This window comes from Rousettus aegyptiacus, unplaced genomic scaffold (assembly GCF_014176215.1).
Source record: "Rousettus aegyptiacus isolate mRouAeg1 unplaced genomic scaffold, mRouAeg1.p scaffold_m13_p_1, whole genome shotgun sequence".
NCBI classification, from domain to species: Eukaryota; Metazoa; Chordata; class Mammalia; order Chiroptera; family Pteropodidae; genus Rousettus; species Rousettus aegyptiacus.
The window spans coordinates 144,853,645-144,872,593 of NW_023416284.1; the positions used below are offsets into that span (position 1 = coordinate 144,853,645).

At 39.2% G+C, this 18,949-nt stretch overlaps 1 protein-coding gene across 6 annotated transcripts in view; it reads left to right on the plus strand.

Moving 5' to 3' along the window:
• Positions 1-18,949, plus strand: part of ARMC2 (armadillo repeat containing 2) — a 95,361-nt gene that overhangs the window by 57,939 nt on the left and 18,473 nt on the right. For all 6 annotated transcript variants that reach the window (XM_016160211.2, XM_016160212.2, XM_036220676.1 and 3 more), the window contains 2 exons: positions 6,345-6,490; positions 10,207-10,306. In XM_016160211.2, the coding sequence (XP_016015697.2) occupies positions 6,345-6,490; positions 10,207-10,306 (246 nt within the window). The remainder of the gene's footprint in view (positions 1-6,344; positions 6,491-10,206; positions 10,307-18,949) is intronic.

The following is an 18,949-nucleotide window of genomic DNA, read 5'->3' on the forward strand; positions in this document are numbered from 1 at the left end:
AATGTTAAATGGAGTCCCAAAGTAGGGCGTTGAGGCTTTGAGAAGGATAGAAACGTTTCCTGCTCGAGTAGGATACCCACAGAGGGAATATGCCAACCAGGCTCCATAGCCAAGCACCAAGCATTATCAAGGATTATGAATTAATATCACTTTCATATGTGTATATCTTAACTCCAACAAAACGCTGAAGAATTCTCGGTACTAGTGGTTTCATGTGTTTAGTGGCATCTTGTCATTGGTTTCAGCCAGAACCGTACTAATCACATGTGAGACAATGTGAAACTTCTTGGGTTACCACATAGGCTCTGGTTTTGGCATTTATGTGGTCTCACTTGGGCACAGATCCAAAATATGAATGTGCTTTTATTCGTAGAGGACGATGGTTTTGCCGAGGCTGGAAAATGGTATGGCTTTGGTCTTAAATCATTCGACACTGTTTGCGGTCTCTGGCGGCTTTCTTTATTCTTTCACATCGTCAGTGGGAAGTGAACCATTTTGCAGTTGGCAGTGAAGTTCAGATAAAGCTCGAAGGATTTTGGTTATGGATATTCCAGATGATTGATAAATAAAACACTTTTAGAGACAGCCAAATAGAGTTCGAGAGACAACAGACAAAGAGTCAGAGCCCAGGACACCCACCTATCTGGTCAGTGGTGAACTTTTTGGGTTTCAGTTTCCTCATATGACAAGTTGGTCTCAAATTACCTTTCCTGTCTGCCTCATGGGGTTGGTTTAGGGAGCAAATGAGATCAAGCTCATGAGATAGCTCTATAAATCTTGAAATAGTTGCTCATATCCTTTTCATGATAGCATTTAATGTATAAAAATAAATAAAACATCTTGACGCTAATTTTAAGGAAGAAAAAGAATGACTTTCAAACTATTAATGGTACAGTTCTCAATTGCATTATATTCCAAAGGTTCTTTGAAAAGTGGTTTTTGAAATTGAGAAAATGTTTCTCCAAGGAACAACGTCATGGTTGTTGGTGAGGTTCCCAGGCTAGCCCCGAAGCCTGTTTACCTCGCAATGCGCCTTTGTTCTGTGGTGGGCTATGAGCTACAAGCTCCTCTGATCTGGGGCAGCTCTTGTAGCTGAATTTCTTCTAGGGAAGGATCAGGTGAGTTCCTTGGGGACTGAGGACCCCGATGGGGGGATAGTGCACAAGGAAGATAGCAGTTCATCCTCTGGGGAATTGAGCAGTGTGTGGAGGCCCAGGTGGACTAAGGAGCTGTCCCCATTTTGTGCCCACCCCAGTGCAGTAGAGAAAGCTGGGAATGGGGCCACAGCTTCTGATGGGCCCACAGCTTCTGGTCCTGTGTTGTCATTCATAAGTCCAGTGATCCAAATCAGGAGGGCCTCCATTTTAAGACAAAGATTTCTTATGTTTACTAAGATTTTTTAATTAATTAATAGTTGAAAACATAATTTGATATTGATAACTAAGTACTTATAATTGATTTGAAAAAACAGATGCTGAATCTTTTTACTTCTAATTTTGCTCTACTAAAATGCTGTTTGAGGCTTTCTAAATTATGTCATCACTTCTTAATATAATTTTTCCCTTTAAAATGGATCTCCCAATGTTGACTTCACGGTGAGAACTTTGAGGCCCAACTAATTCAATGTGAGATAGGACAGCTTGGCCAAAGTCACCAGTCATTTTAACCAGGCATTCTGATGGCCGGGAGTTGAGGGAGTGGGGGAGCAGTACCTCTCATGATCAAAGGAACTGGGGTGGAGAGGGGACACAGAGAGAAATAGGTGCCTCAGAAAAAGTGAACACCATAAAGTTGTAGAGGGTAGCTCAGTCATTTTTCAGCAGTAGATCAGTAACCAGAACCACACCAGAATGTTTCTTCCTTGATATATGCCAAAAATTTAGGTCCCCTTTTGTCCCAGACATCATCTAACAAGTGCTACTAAAGAAGGACACTTAAAATTTTACTAATCCTCTTTGTGGATTATCAATTCCACCTTCTTCTCCTTTTTCTTCTTCCCACTGGTTGCTTTCTGAGTTGGCATGTCTGTCCCAAGGGGTTTCCTCCTTGGGAAGAAAAAAAGAATTGAAACTCATGATTTGCAGTTTACTATTTCTTGGTAAGATAACAGTTAAGAGGTTGGGAATTGTTCCAGTAAGTCCTTTAGAAGCTAATCAGGCATCTATGCATGCTTATAAGTTTTACGTCTTCTTTTGTCATAAAGTATTTGAGATAGCTTAACAGAGTATATACAATAAAATAGCAAAGAACATGACTAAGTAGAGTTAGGAACACTGTAATTTAGAGTAGAACGTTAAGAAAGAAACAGATGCATTTCTCCAAGCATAAAGCTTGGACTTTGGTGACCTGCTCTGGGGGCAGGCCCAGTGGGTGGGCTTTCCTGGGGGCTGGAAAACAAAGGCTCTGCTGCAGAGCTCAGGACTCATTAATGATTTCCGCAAATATATCTCTGTTAAAAGTTGGAACGAGGTTGAGAGTTAAGTGGGCTGACTTAGAATTCGCTTTTACTGTTAACCACAGCATTTAGCTAGACTCTCCTCCCACCAATTTTTTTACATTTTTACCAGAAAAAAAGCCACTTGTCTCTGCTCAGCATTCGGTGCCACCCCCACCTCTGCCCTCACAGTGAGATTGGCTCACAGCCAGCATCTCCAAATGGGGGGCCTTCACTGCTGAATCTGCCTGGCAACCTCCTGATCATCCTCCCTCAGGGCTTTAAACTCTGGTTTACCACCCCGCCTCTGCTGATCCAGGCACTTCCTCACCAGAGGCTTCTTAAAGGCAAAAAGCCTCCCTTTCCGTCTCCCTTGTCCCTTCATCTCCTTCTCCCTCCCCCTTTCCGTCTTTCCTTTCCTCATCTCCTCTTTCTCCTCTCCTTCTCCTTCTCCTTCTCCTTCTCCTTCTCCTTCTCCTTCTCCTTCTCCTTCTCCTTCCTTCTCCTTCTCCTTCTCCTTCTCCTTCTCCTTCTCCTTCTCCTTCTCCTTCTCCTTCTCCTGTGTTTCATCCAGCCAGCTTTTCATGGGTAGATCCATTGTCCTCTGAGTAGAAAGAGGAACAGGAAATGGTTTGTGCCCTCGAGGAACTCGCCATGGACGAGAAGGGGCATGAGACAAGAAGTTATGCTTCTGTGAGGGGGATGGCGCCGGCATGAACCGGATGATTTGTTAACCTGAAAGATGAAGTAATGAACCACTGAAACATCTTCACAGAGGAGAAGGGAGCCTGAGCGTGGTCCAGAAAAATGAGCAGGAGGTGACCAGGTTGGAGAAGGGGCTCAGGAGTGTGATGGAGGGAGACAATATGAGCAGAGGCAATAGTCTATTCAAAGGCTTGGAATTATGAAAGGACGAGTACATTGTGTGTGGTGCAGAGTCTGCATTTTCCAGATAGGCCAGAGAAGGTCTTTGAACCAGGACAATTGAGTCTTGAGATGCTCCCTCTGGCCGCAGGGAGCCGCTGTGGTAAGGTGAGCCGCTGTGGTAAGGTGAGCTGGGCAGAGGAGAGACTGGAAAGAAGCCAGTCAGTGGGATATAGAGTTTGGGAAAGAGATGAAGTGGGCTTAAACTGAACCAGCAACCTGATAATGGGAAGAAGAGGTAGGCTGGTGACTAACCAGGTGTGAAAAGAGAACCAGCGAGAGGAGTTAGGAGACTAGAAGGAGCTGCTGTCATGAACGAGAAATAATAGTGTAATACATTCTTTCATTCATGTTTTTTTATTCCTCCTCTTTCAAATCATCTTGAAATCCATCTGCCTTAGAGATATTGATTAATTGCAGCTTTTTGATATCCTAACCTTTTTATTTACACTTAGTCCTTCTTATGTAGGTATTTATCCATTCCTTCCATCCACAAATGTTTATTGAGGACCTACTGTGTGTCGGGCACTGGATTTGGGTCTGGGAGCACAACGGTGAAAAGACAGACAAGACGTATGCCCTCACTGAAGCTGCTAGTAGAGAGGAGTAGACACGCAATAAGACATAATTTTAAATAACTTGATATTAAACAGTTTGTATATGATATGAGAGGAAGTTTGAGGGATTGATAAGAGTCCAATTATACAGAGCCTTATGGATCATGGTCAAGAAACCGAATCTTATCCTAAGAGCAGTGGACAAAAGGCAGCAGGGCTTAGGGTGGTGACAAAAAGCAGGCAGGATTCTGGGATGTCTCTGAGGCTTAGGACTTGAGCAACTGCGTTGATGATGGTGTCATACATTGAGGTATTACTATGTATTATTCAGGGGTGTGGTATATATTTCACGTATATTATTCTTTCGGCATCACAACCAACAAATGTGGAAATAGTCGAGGTATCACATCTGACTCAACTATGTGTACCACAATGTAACATTGCAGTAAATGCGTAGGGATTTAAAATCAGATGACATATCATATATAAATGTGTACTTCCATTTGTAAAATTTGCAGTTCAGGGGGCAAAAGAAACTTGAACTGTCTTAACCTTTAATGAGCTGAGAAAATGGGTTATCAGGGAGAACAAAACTAAGGTTGAAACAAGAAATGAAAAGTTCCTAAGAAAACTATGGTCCCTTCTGCTGACAGTGTGCCCTACCAGAAGTTAGTTGTGGGGAGCAAAGTGACTACAGATCAAGGTAGCAATCAGTAAAGCCTTGGGGACCAGGGAAAGGGACTTATTCCTGTGTGCGTGATTAGAATGGATATTCCACCATCTCCCACCGTCACCAACCACCAGGGTTCAGGTTACGATCGATGCGGGCATCTGTGCCCGCTGGTGTCCGAGAGGGAAAGCTTGCATCATTCCTTGGATTGACGTCAACCAGCAGCACTTGCTCGAGTGCCTGGGCTGTCTTTGAAGAAGGAGAACAGGTAGAGATAGGGTAAAAGTGATGAGAATTTTCCATGGTGGTGGCCTGGAATGCCTAGGATGTTTATTTGCCTTCACAAAAGACCCATTCCTTAGCTTAGGAGACGATATTGTAGGTCCACGGTTAAGTGAAATGCTCTCTAGTTCATTTTCCTTCCAATATTTTGGCTACTGAAGCTTTCAGGGAAGTATTTACTGAATTGCCATGTAATTGAATTGACTACAGAAGAGTTGTACACATTTATGTGAAGCATTATTTTTATTTTGTTTTCTTTTGAGGAAGTCAGTTACGATCTAACAAAATCTTTGTTGCTGTTGTTACAAAGGAAAACTAATCAAAGATGCATGTCATCTTAATTTTCTGAAGTTTATTAACTATGGCTATCATGACGCTTTATGGACATCATGCTTTACAGTGCACAAACGCTTTGTAACATATTTTCCATCTATACTCACAGCCACCCCGAGAGGTGAGCAGGGATATAACTCCCTTTTCACAGATGAGGAAATGGGGAAATTGAGGAACGAGTGAGTGCTTCAGTCACATAAGTAGGGAGGGAATTGGGATGTGAATCTCTATCATTTGACTGTAAGGCCAATGATCTCTTTTCTGTATGTTGGATGTGAAGTCCCACGGCACAGGTGGGAATGGGACCCAGAATTTTTGAGCTGTTGTTAGGGAATTGGCACTGGCAATGCATTCACACATCTTATTTCAATGAATCCTCACAACTCCAAGGCAATTATCATCATCCCTACACTACTGATGAGAAAAAGTGTGCTCTGGGAGGTTAACTAGTTAACCCAACCTAGTGAGTGATGGGGCTGGGATTTGAGCAGGCCATCCAACTCCTGAGCTGACTCTCTCTTAGCCTGCTTGTACTACCCTGTGAGGAAAGATCACACTGCATATTAAAATTATTAGATAACAGCAACCTTCATTTTATGGATTTACTAACTTGTTTTCTCCTCCACTTTTAGACAAAGGCTGATGTAGATAGCCTGCCTGAACAGTTTTTACAAAGACGAATTTGCAAGAAATCAACACTTGCCTCTTAGAAGAGAATGAAACTAATGGTCTTAAATATAATTCTTTGGCCACAGCATTATTTGGTGCTACTTAAAAAAATATGCAACAAGAAGTTTTAAATATGTGGAACTGCTGTGGCATGTCTCAGGGTCAATTGAAGATCACGTGACTGCTGGCAAACCCAGATGATGATTTCTGTAACCCTGGGGTTTTGGTACACTAATTGCTTATGAACATGGATATTCCATTCTTGACCTTTGAACCGAAGTAGTTTTCTTTATATTCATTTCCTTGTTTTCCTTTCATGCTGCTTGTGGCTAGGCCTATGTTCTCTGATGAGAGGTGCAGAACATGGCCTTGGTTTAGCAACTGATGTAAGGAAACTCATGGGATGAGTTGGCTGTGCTGGTTAGTGTTGCTAATTTTTCAGTTTAAAAATGATACAAACATGTTTTTTCCCTAGATGACTGCTACACTGAGAAATTTGGTTGATTCGCCATTAGCAAGAAGTAAGTTGCTAAGCATCAATGCCCTTCCCCAGCTCTGCGTGGTAATGGGGCAGCACACGGATGACAAGGATGTCTGCACCAACATTGCCAGAATTTTCAGGTAGGTAGATGAGGAAAACAAAGCAGCCTTACAGAAACGTCAGTGCTTAGATAACAGGTTGCCTTTAATATTTGTGTGTGTGGCTGGCAAGGAATCCTATTTCTGCTTCTTATACCTAGCAGCAAAGATTAAGTCGAGCTGCCCAAGTTTAAAGTAAACGATTTAAATGAATGACTTCATTTTGTATGTATTTCTAATGCGATTCTAAGCTCATCACTTTAGTTCTTTGGTGAGTTGTGATTTATCCTAGTGTTTTTACAAAACAAAGACAAACAAAAATTTCTGTAAGCTTATCGGAGGTAAAGAACTGTATACGAAATATGGCAAACTATATGCTACCCTTGGAAACAATACTTAACAGTTTTAACTCAAAAGGGGGACAGACCATTGCTTAGAAAGTCTGAGTTGACAATTTGTAATAGATTATTTTCTTTCAGTTGTTTGAACTTTGGCTCACACATTGACTATATCATGTTTACACGTACTTTACTGCAGGAATGATCATCACTTGAATCCAGGTTGCCTCAAAGTAAGATGTTGTTGAATTTCAGAACAGTCTTTAGAGTAAACATATTTTATTTCCTCCCTCACTGCTCTTTGCCAGTGTTTTTACAAAATGATCCTTTTCAGGAGACCTAGGCCTTTCTTGAACTATAGTAAGGTAGTTATTTAAATAAATAGAAAGTTTCCTGAAGTCTTAATTGGTAATTGACCTCAGTTTGAGAATGTGACTCCAGATTTATTAGCACTGTGCTTTCCTGAGCTTTGTTCTGGGTACTTGATGACTCCCGATTTGAAGCACTATAAAATCATAAAGAGTTTATTTTTGTGTATGGTGGCATGTAGGGACCCAATTTAATTTTTTTTTCTAGGTGGATGGTCAGTTGTCCTAGCACCTTTTATTGAACACACCATCCTTTCTTCACTGATTTTAAATGCCTCCTCAGTCAAACACAGATTCCACACACTTGCAGGTCTGTTTCTCATTTGGTCCATCCTCAGACCAGTACCACACTGTTTTTGCCATCATAGATTTAATTTCTTGCTGTAAGATAAAACGAATCCATTACTTTTTTTCTCTTTTATGAATCATATTCTTCTTTTCTCTTCCTGATGAGTTGGAGAATCAGCTAAGGTCCGTGATGGAAACTTGAGGGTATGTAGAGTAATTGGAGTGGGAGCAGGGAGAGCTTTATGATACTCAGTCTTCCATCTGTAAACATTTATAATGTCTTCTTTCATATCTTTTGATAACATTTTGTAATTTTTCTCTAAAAACATTTTGCACATCTTTCATTAGATTTATTTCTTCGTGGCTTTTGCCGTGATTATGAATGTAATCTTATTAAAAATTGTTTTCTGATAGGTTGTTGCTGGTGTGTATGAATAATACTGATGTTTGCATATTAATTTTGTATCTACAGTTCTCGAAATATATTAGGTATAAGAGTTTATAGAGTCTCTTGGATTGTCTATGCAAATCATCTGCAAATAAGAATAATGTTTTCCCAATTGTTACAACTCTTCACCCACGTCCCCACCTTTCCTTGCCATGTCACTTAAAATGCCCGGCACCAAGCCGTGAGAGTGCCGCGCCTGCTTCCTTTACCTGCCTTTAAAGGAGGTGTCTTTGAGGTTCTACCAACTCCAAATAATATTTGCTATAGATTTTTGTGGATACTCTTTAGAAAGGTAAGGAAGAATTTCCTCTGCCAATGGGTATGAAATTTTCTCAAATGTTTCCCTTAAATATATTTCGATTATACGGATTTTCTTTATTTAGTTCATTAATGTAGTAGATTACGTGAATAGATTTTCTCATGTTAAACCATTACGTTTTGTTGGGTTGAGTTAAATAACATCTCGTTTGGGATAGGATTTTTCTTCTCTGGTTATGAATTAGATTGACCTGTACTTTTCCTTTGTGATTTTGGCCGTGTCTGGTTTTAGTGTCAAGTTTATACCAGCCTCATAAAATGAGTTGGAAAGTATTATGACTTTTTCTCTTCTCTGGAAGAATTTGTGAAAATTAAATTTATCTTTTTCTTGAAAAGTCTGTAGAACTGGCTTGAAAGGCTATTTTATTCTCTGTGTATGTGTGTGTGTGTGTGAATATTGTTGACTATTGATGCGCTTTCTTTAATGGTTAGCTACCTAATCACATTTCCTATTTCTATTTGTGTCAGTTTCAAAAAATATATATATATATTTTATGTGAATTTATTCATTTTATCTAAGTTTTCAAATAACATAGAGTTCCAAATATTCTCTTATCCTCCTTTTAATCTCCGTGGCATCTCTAATTATGTCTCATTTTACTTATTTTACTTATTTAACAAGTACTAATATAGTGCCTACTATATGCCAGGCAATAGTCTAACTATTTTCCAAATACTAATTTGTTTACTCCTTATAACAACTTTAGAGAGTAGGCACTATTGTTATTATTTCATTTTACAGATGAGGAAATTTAGGCATAGAGAGGTTTGGTGGTTTTCCCAGGGTCACACAGCTAGTAAGTCATAGGGCTACAATTCAAACCAGCTAGTCTGGCTCTCAAATTCATACATTTAACCACTGTGTTACTGCCTCTTCATTGTTAATATTGATTTTTATTCCTAATTTTAATTACTTATGATGTTTTTCTTTTTTTTCTGATCAGCCGTGCCAAAGGTTAGCCATTTTTTTTTTTATCAGTTTGGCAAAGAACCAACAGATGTTTTCTATTTTATTCCCCTTTTTCTTATCCTTATTAATCCCTTTCATCTATTGTCCTTGGACATATTAAATTTTTCTTCTAGCTGTTTTTGATAGAAGCTCAATTCCTATCTTTTCAGCCTTTTTAAAGCTATAATTTTCCTCTAAATACTGCTTTGGCTACCTCCCACAAATTTTGATTTGTAGTGTTTTATATTATTTGTAGTATATCTAAGTATTGATTTTCATGTTTCTTTGACCCACAAGTTATATTTTTAAATTTCCAAAAGTATGTCTTTTAATGTATTTTTTAAGTCGACTCCGAATTTAATTGCATGTTGACCGGAGAACGAACTGTGAGATACCAATTCTCTGAAAATTCACTGAAACTTGTTTATGGCCTGGTACATGCTGAAGTTTTTAAAATATTAATGATGTTTTATCTATTAATCTATCAATTAATCTACCATAAATTGGGAGATTTCTGAACATCTCCCAATTTCATGTAAGTTTGTCAGTATTGCCTTGTGAGTTTGCTTATTTGTTTGCATGCCTGCTTTCTTTAGAAATTTTGAAGCCATTTTCAAGGCTTTTTGCTTTAAGATCTATTTTTCCTAATATTAGTATGCCACTACCAGCCTGGCGTATTTAATATTTGCTGCTGATAGGGCCCAAAGGGATTTACTGGTTGGCATCCAACCAGGTTTTGTGTAAATTTCTTGGCTCGCATTTTCTGAAACATGTGGTTGTGTAAATTTACACCATAGATATGTGTTATAAGCTTCAGATTTCTATTTTTCAAAGAACATTTTTTTATTTCCCAGCTCCATGCCCCTGGAGTTTAGAGCAGACAGCAAGCCTCCCTGAGGTTCTCTGGACTGGTGTGTGGACTATTTCTAGACTCCTTTTCATACACTCAGCATCACTTTGAAGGTCTGCGTTTAAAGTAGCACTATGTGTACTTTAATTTTAAAGAAAAGCAAAGTTTATTTTTATTTTCCCATTTGGTATTTCTGCAGCAAACTTACTTCTTACCATGACTGCTGTGTTGCCTTGGCCAACTATTCCAGATGTTATGCCTTGTTTTTGAATCTGATAAACAAATACCAGAAGAAGCAGGTCAGTTCTTCACATGTTTAATTTTTCAGTGTGCCTTTGCATTAGTGTATTCATGTAAGCCCATGTCGAATGACTTTGTTTTGAATGTAAAGGTTTCTATTAGAATCTTCCATTAGACTTGTAACAAGATGCTCTAGGAGGCAAAGAGTTACCTGCAGGCATTGGGGAAGGAGTAGTTTGAGACGGAACAGGCCTCAATAGGATGTGGATGTGATAGGAGGATTCCTGCTTTAGAGAGGGAGTGAGTGGACGACCACAGTGATATTCTTCCCAGTGGTCTGTAGACCCCTGCGTGAGGGTCACCTTGGGGTGGGATGGGGTGTGCTGGTTATTTATAGACCCCACCTCATGCCTACTCATCCAGATGGGTTGGGAGGGGCCTGGCCATCTGTACTTCAACAAAACCACAGGGACTTCTGATACAAACTAAAGTTTGGGAAACTGCATACACTGGGTCTATTCTGAAGATTCTTCTACCCTTGAAATTCTCTAATTCTTTGACCTTGTATTTAGAAGACAAAATTTCTGGGTAAGTATTTAAAGGAAATCATTTAGTTTTTAATGGATTGGGTTAAAATGTGTATAGTTGTTTTAAAAAAGAACTCACAAATGACTTCCCCTTAATAAAACTATAATAGCACAAATATAAATTTTTATTATAAGTTTTTGAATAGTTGTTAAATGCAGTCTACTTTTATTCACTTTTATAAATGATGAAAGTGACATCAGCTCTTTAGTGGAAACATTTTATACATGAAGACTTATACACACACACACACATTTAAATATGGCACATTTTCAAAATCATAAGTTTCATAGATTTTCAATTAAATAATTTATGTGAATACTAAGAATATTTATGATTGTTATTATTATATTAGTCACATCAAAATCACTTAAAACATAATCCCTATTTGCCGCAATTAACGCTGAACTTATCTTTACCCAGCTAAGTACTTCTGCTGAGAATGACTAAATTTGTCAAATTTTACACTATTAGATATTTATTAAAAGGTTACTGGTTTCTTTTTGGTTATATAGATGACAGAGAAAATTCTGTGTTCTTATTATACCATTATTACATTTTAAAGGTGATAAAACCTTGCCTAAAGGGTTAAGTTTTTATTTAATTGTTAAAAACTGATTTATAAATATGCAGTTAAGTTTTTGATTCTGTTTGGAATACAAATGCTTTCCCCTATGCATTTTGTATTTTCTCTAAATTACACACTTAGAATGATTTCAAGGCACAGAATTTTCCATGTCAAAGAATAAATTTGATTAATCTACCTTAAAGTATTCACAATCTGCTGTTAATGTAAGTGTCCATTAAGCATTAGCATTTATTAATTTAGATTTTGGTACAATATATTGTCAGAAATGTAATCTTTAGACAAGTGAATTAACCCTATGAAAAGCTTAGGCACACCTATTCTTGGTTTTCTATTTTAAGGAAAAACTTAAAATGGTGGAAAAGTTTACAGTAGCATTAAAAGAATTATTTTAGATTACACTTTAAAAAAGATTTAGTTGTGGGTTTTATTTTGTAATTTTATTTTATGAATTTGCAGTCTGGATTTTTGTTGTAATTTTATTTTACCATTATTATTATTATTATTATTATTATTATTATTATTATTTTTGCTTTGCTGTTTTGATCATGAATGACTTAGATATCTGGAACTGGAGAAAAGACCTCTTTATCTTACACTGGAATTTTCAAATGTGGATGAAAGAAAGTACTTCTTTTTAATAGTTTGATTTTAAGTTGTCATAACCTGTAATTTTGTTAAAAAGGAAGAAAACCCATCTGTTGAGTACTGACAAATAGCCCTATAGCTTTATGGCATTGCTGTTCCTCTGATTGTAGCTTAGGTGATGGCCATGTTTAATAAACAGACAAAAATCCTGGCATCTTGCCAATACGAGACACTTGAGATAGCAGTATGATTAAGGGTATGCTTCTTCTGGTTCCAGGGACTCAAAGTCTTAAAGTTCATTGGCATAAAATTTTACCACACTTGTTACTGAACCACTTTTCACTTCAGACCGATAGTTACCTGCCAAGCAAAATTGTCGTTTAAAAGCCATATTTTTCTCTATCGATTTATATTATAATTTTATGTTTCTATTAAAATTATTTTGGTCCAAAATAGGATAGAGAGCACCTTGGAAACTAGGTATAGTAACATGTCGTTTATTCAGAACCATTAAGGAAGTGCTTAATTTATCCCCTTAATAACCAAACTTATTTTAATCACGGTGGCGAAAATCATATTCACATATATTACGTATTTTCTTGCTTTCTTAGAAGATATTAAACATAATTTAGCCCTTTTTTGATGTCAGAGGTCTCTATTATAAGCATTGATTACTACTCTAGAGGCTTTTTGTCCATACTAGGAACATGAGTCTATTGATGAGGTTCTTTAAATGTCCGTGTCTTCTTTTTTAGATTTCTCTCTTCCCTTTTCTAATGGTTATCTCTGATTTTAGGTATGATTACCTACCTTTCACAATTATATATTTGCTTGCAACTGGCTGGGGAAACTCATAACTCATCTTATTAAAAGTGACACCTAAAAAGTCCAACATTAAATTGAACATGAATAGGCCCTTGGTGAGAAGGGCCTTAACGGGCTCTTTGATGAAATTTCTCTTGTCACTTCTCATCTTCAAGAGGCAATTTATATTTCAAGATGCACTTCTCATGTCCCCTTTTCTGTGAAGCCTTCCAAGAATAGTCACTTCTTCCCTCATCAGTGCATAATTTTAAAGACTTCAACATAATTAGTACGCCCAGCTAGTACACCCAGAGCTAAGAACCCAGGCAGTATGTCTGTGATCTTAACTACTTCATTATTATTAAGAAAAATTATCTAAAATTTAGAAATAAGGTGTGGGGTAAGAGGCTACAAGTCTTGACAAAGTCATGCTGGGGCATTGTTTAACAGGCAGGGTTTCATTCTTGAGAATGTGTCTGTGTTTAAACTTGCTATTTACCATTTGATTAGAACTCAGACACTGTGAAGTTACACATTAATTCATAGATTTCTCTCTGGTGGACAAGATATCCTCAAAAGTTATGGTTTTACTAACCTGTAGGCTATTAGCCAAGTGTGTATCTAACCTAGTAATCTTATTCCAACCTTCTTTTAAATGCCGTAAACACCTAGTTTTTTGACTGTTCGCAGAACCAACTTTACCATTTTATTGGATCCCTCATTAATGAGACAAAGAAATTTATAAATGTGTTAACTTTTTATTTGTATGAGGACATGTTGTTAACTTTATTAAAATTATACTTTGACTCTATACTGTCTTTTAGTTGTATTAAAGAATGAAACTTTACCATTTTGAACCATCTTTAACTTTTTTTTTAGTAACAGAAACAGATACATAATTTATACTTTCCTCAAAACCAAACTATTTTAGAAGAGCAGGGAAATTGTTCGGGCTACAAGGAAGTAGTTAGGTGTCCCAACTACTTCCTAAAATCACTAACCCAAAGCTCCCATCGGTCTTTGTAAATATTTCTTTTGTGATCTCCAAATGGCTATCATTTGTGTAGCTGCCTCACCCACTACCAGGAGTTCTGCAAGGACACAAGCCCTGTCTTGATAAACCTGAGATGATACTTGACATAGCAGGCTCATGATAAGTGTCGAAAGAATGAATTTTGAGTATGTGAAATGTTTTGGAATCTGTAAAGTATTATAAAATATTTTTTTTCTCTAGTACTTCTATAAGTACTCTTGTACTTCTTATGTAAGTATTTACTTTCTTCCCAGTTTGGAGAAGGACATGATAAAAATTTCTTCCCACACCTTTCACATTGGTTGAGTTGCCATACACAGTAGTAAAATAGAAGCGATTGATTTTAAATTGCTTTGGACCAGCACGGCATCTTAGGTTCATGTTCCGTTCCCCTTGGCCCAGGTGGCCAGTTGAATATGATTTGTTTTCCCTCCTTTCCTACAAATAAAAGTAATTTCCGGAAATTCCACACCATGTTTTTATGTGAGTGTATTAATCTGCAGTGGCTAAAACCTTTGCTGCTGAGATTATTTTGGACAGTTGTGGTGTTGAACTGACCTTTGGAACATGCATCATCTATCCAGCAATGTTTTAAATAGAATGATCCCTTTCTATAACTGTATCTATTTCAGCTCCAGGGAACATCTCTTCAAGACTAACCTGGGTTGTAGATGTAGACTCTGGAGGCTTCAAACGTCATCTCTTACTACACACAGCTATCACCAAGTGATTAAACTGTCAGAAGGAGGCTTTGTTCTGAGAGATTAGGCAAGTTGCCTCTGTCTTAAAAGCCTGAGGACTACATTTAGAATCAGCAGAGATTTTATTTTTTCAATTAAATCATGTTTATGGCTAACTGTATTTTCACAGAACATAGAAACAAAAATCTTAAAAAAAAAAAAAAAAAAAAGACACATACCTCTTTAAGTGATCTTATCAACCAGGTGAGGAGCTGTGCAGGAAACTGTGGGCAGCTGTTTCCCCAGGCTAGCAAGGGGGAAGTAGTGCTCAGAAACAGGTAAGCAACAGGGCTGATGAGAAGCAGAATATTTCCTCCCCCATCTGCTGTTATTTCCTATTAAAGGAGAAAAGAAAGAAAAAGAAATTATACAAGAGAATGACAAAAGCAAAAAATTTTCCCATTTTTTGACATTATACATATTCATCTCTTATCAAGGTAAAGTCTGACTTCAGCATGTAAGAACTGGTCTTTTTAAAATTGGTCTCTATCAAGTCAGCTAATAATAAGAGGTTGGGCATGAGTTTTTCATTTTTACTTGCCATGCATCTGTGTCATGAGAATTATTTACAAGAAACATGGATTTAGATTATTCTTAAAAGGTGATATAAAAACAGTAGATAGTAAGGTGGTGAATTGCTAATTCTTTCTTGATTTAGATCAGTGGCTCCTAAACTTGGCTTATCATCAGGATTACCTGGGGAGCTTTAAAAAATACAGGTTCTCAGGCCCCACCCTGGGAGGTTCTGATTCAGGTCTGGGATGGAGCCCAAGAACCTATTTTTAAGAGGCTCCACAAGTGATTCAAATGAACAGCAGGCTTGGGAACCTAGTGTATACATTATTAAGGTGGTTCCTCGCAACAATTTTTCTCCAACATTGAAAACAGAGCATTTTCTACAAAACCTCAGGAGATTTTTTTAAGTGATTAATCAAATCAGCCACACAGGGTCAGTCTTTCTCTACAGGCGTGTGGCTGAAAGTGAATCTCACTTACAAAACAGGAACCAAACCGGCAAGCTAGGCCAATTGGTGTGTCTCCCCAGTAAGTGGTGACAACCAAATGCCGTTTCCCTTTTGCACCAGAGGCTGAGGCGTGCTTTCTTAGAGAAAATGGGATGACGACCTAGGCTCTTCCTTGAATTTTCTCTGCCAGACTTCTGTCAAAACGAGTTGTCCTGAGACAAAGCACTCCTATAGCATTGATAACATGTTGATAGCTGTCAAAATGATGAGGCTTCAGGCCCTTGTCAGAGTCGGTGACTTGGGAGAGGTGAGCACAGGGCCTTCTGCGGGACCCTTTGAGCTGTCTGCCAAAGGCAGAACTCATCAATGTCAGTTGGCCAGGTCAGCCATGAGTTGTTGATTTGTTCGTGAAACAACCACCAAATTTTATTGTTAAAATAATCACCAAATATACCTGCAGATGTCCTGCTTTGAGGACGTTTAGTGCCGATATCTAAACTTCCTAAGTTTGCAACAGATAAATTTGAGGAAGTTTCGTTCATTTACAATAAAACACGGTCAGGTTCGCACCATTCCTCTTTGCACACAGCTCTTTGGTGATGTGGGCCTGTCTGTATGTGAGGGTATGGGACGAGCCAGGGGGTCTCTGGTTCATCAGCGGTCTCAGAAAACAGGAATACACTCCTCCCAGCTCCAAGGAAGGACTCTCTCAGGGAGAACAAGGGAGACGTCTTTGGCTTGTGTCTATGAGATTAATGTGTCCAAGATCCACAGTATAACTAATAGCTCCAGTTTCCAGACATGAAAACGAAGACCAAAACATAACATGTTCGTTGGCTTAATGCAGTTTGAATGCTAAACTTTAGCATTAGGTAAGATATCTATTAAAAACGCAGACCAAAATTCAATTAAACAGCAAATCTCATTTAAGAAACATGCACGGATTATATGCTTTATGGTGTAAACTGCATTTGGTTCAAACCAAGTGTGCAGACAGACGGGCTGAGTAGCGAAGGCATGAGCGCGGGGGACAGCAGCCAGAGCAGAGCCGCCTCAGGAGGTGCCTCTGACGTCAGCGCTGCCGTTTGTAGCATCTCGGCAAAATACGTTTGGGTTTATTTTTTTGAAAGAACATGAAGGGATTTCTCCCATTTCTTTTGTAAATACCTACTGGCCTCAATTTTAAGGCTGGCAATATTTTTGCCAAGGTCATGGTCCAAAAAGAATAACCTTTATCTGCATTCCCATCACTTGCGTCCATTGAATAGCTGTCTGTCTCAGCCTCTCCACTTTTAGAAATATGGTCAAGTTTGTTTGTTTGTTTGTTTTGGTTTTCGGGGGGGTGTCATTTAAGACAGAACTTTCAGATGCAGAACAAACCATCAGAACCTTTGTAAACACTGTGTGGGAATCACCAGACATGTCCTTGCTTGTGCTGCTTTGAAAGTCATACCTCCCTCATTCCATTCAGACTTCTTTGAGGGTAAGCAGCTGTCTCCAGCCATGTGAGCACTGTCTCATTTGAAGTGCTTAGGCATCACGGTATTGAAAATGTGACCTGGAATGTCTGGACAGTGTGGGCTGAAAGCACACAAACATCTGCCATTTTCTAACCGTTCATCTTTAAAGCAACCACAGCCATGCAGCAGTCCAGAGATAACATGACTTCTCTCTCCCCTCCACCCTCATTGGGGCCAATGAGGGTTGGTTAGGGAGGCCCACCCGACCCTTACCCTGGCACCTTTATGTGGTGACTTGGCTCCCTGCTCCTTCTCTGCCTCCTGCCTGGCAGGAGTGCGTCCTGTGGCTCTCTTCCCAGCCCCTCTACAGGCACATTCCCAGTGGGTGCCGAAAGCCTTTGGCTGAGCTTGCTCCTTTTTTCGACCCTGGCCTTGGTCTGCACCCCTGACTGGGCAGGCAGGCGACACAATAAGCCCTCAGCTTGTTCATTCTTTCCAGCTCCTGCTGCTTTGCCCTTGTAGAACTGGCTCTTCCCCCACTCAGCATGGAACTCAAATGCCTGATTTATGTCTGCTGAGTTAAGAGAGAACGGAGCACAGTGAAATCCTAGCATTGCCCTGCTGCTTTGAGCAATAGCCACATTCAGAAGCACATAGCAGATGCTCAGTAAATGATTGCTGATGGAATGGATAGACGGATGGAGGCGTCGAGTATAATCTCTTTTGGCTTTTAAGTGATTTTCTGCTAGATTCTGGATTTTGAGGAACATTTTGTATTCTTCCATTGTGTGTGGTTCAGCACTTATGCAAACTGTTGAGCAACTTTCAGCACCCCAGAGTTAATTAGCATTTTTGCAGTAATGCAGTCTGTCTTCCAGAATGGTAAAATGTGTCTGGTCTTCTAGCCACCTGTAAACTCAATTCATGTTGGGGTTTTGATTGAAAGTTGGAAGTTGGCTAAATGTTGCAAATTTCAAATCCTGACTCAGCTCTCAGATTCAGATTGCACGAGTAGTTTCTAACCAAGTTTTAAACAGGGCATGTTGATTAATTTTCTGGTAAAGAGGTTCCAATTTTAAGCAGATTTACAACCCCTTTGATTTCAACCCATTCTTGAAAATTTTTCTAAAACGTTTTCCTTTACTTAAAAGTAGTCCCCTGCTAAGTGAAGTCTGCTAAACATGGTTTATTCTGTGACAGCTTGAGGTGGATCCTTCTCCATGGTCAACATCAGTCATTTTAAGGTGCAGTAGGAAGGGTGTGGAAGTTGGGAAGGAATGTGTCCACTGTGGCTGGCTGTGGGTAGGGAGTAGCGTGAGGTAATATAGAAGGGGTCACATGGGGCCAGATGGGGCACTAGATGTTCGCTTTGATATTTAATAGGCAGTGAATGTTTTTCAGCCAGGAAATGATGTCAGAACTGTGCTTCAAGAAGTGGTGTTAACCTTGAACATGCAGGGAGAAACCTGTCAAGGGTCTCTAACGAGAGTCTCCCAACAAGTTAACCAGAGCAGGCATGTGAAGGGGGGAGTTGGAGGCGATTTTGAGATGACGGTAGAGGAAACCTGTTGACTGGATGGTGATGGGGGGCGAAATACGGAGGAATCAAAGATGTCTCTAGGGCTGAGTCTGGCAGATTGGGAAGATGAGGGTCATTGGGAATGAAAAGATGAGTGGATGGTGGCTTTGGAATCCGCTCAAGCCCTGCCTCTTTTCTTTACCAATGTCGGCCTTGGGGTGGGGTCAGTGAGCCTCTTAACTCCGCGGATTGCCCATCTTGGAGTAGGGGGCCATTTCCTTCCTGGACGTGAGGCCAGTCTCCCTCATGTGGGGAAGAGCATTCGACAGCCACTGCCACCACTCTGCGACTTCACGCAGACCATTCCGCTCGTAGTGTCCTGCTCCCTGTTTCGCTCCAGTTAATTCCACTTACAACCATGT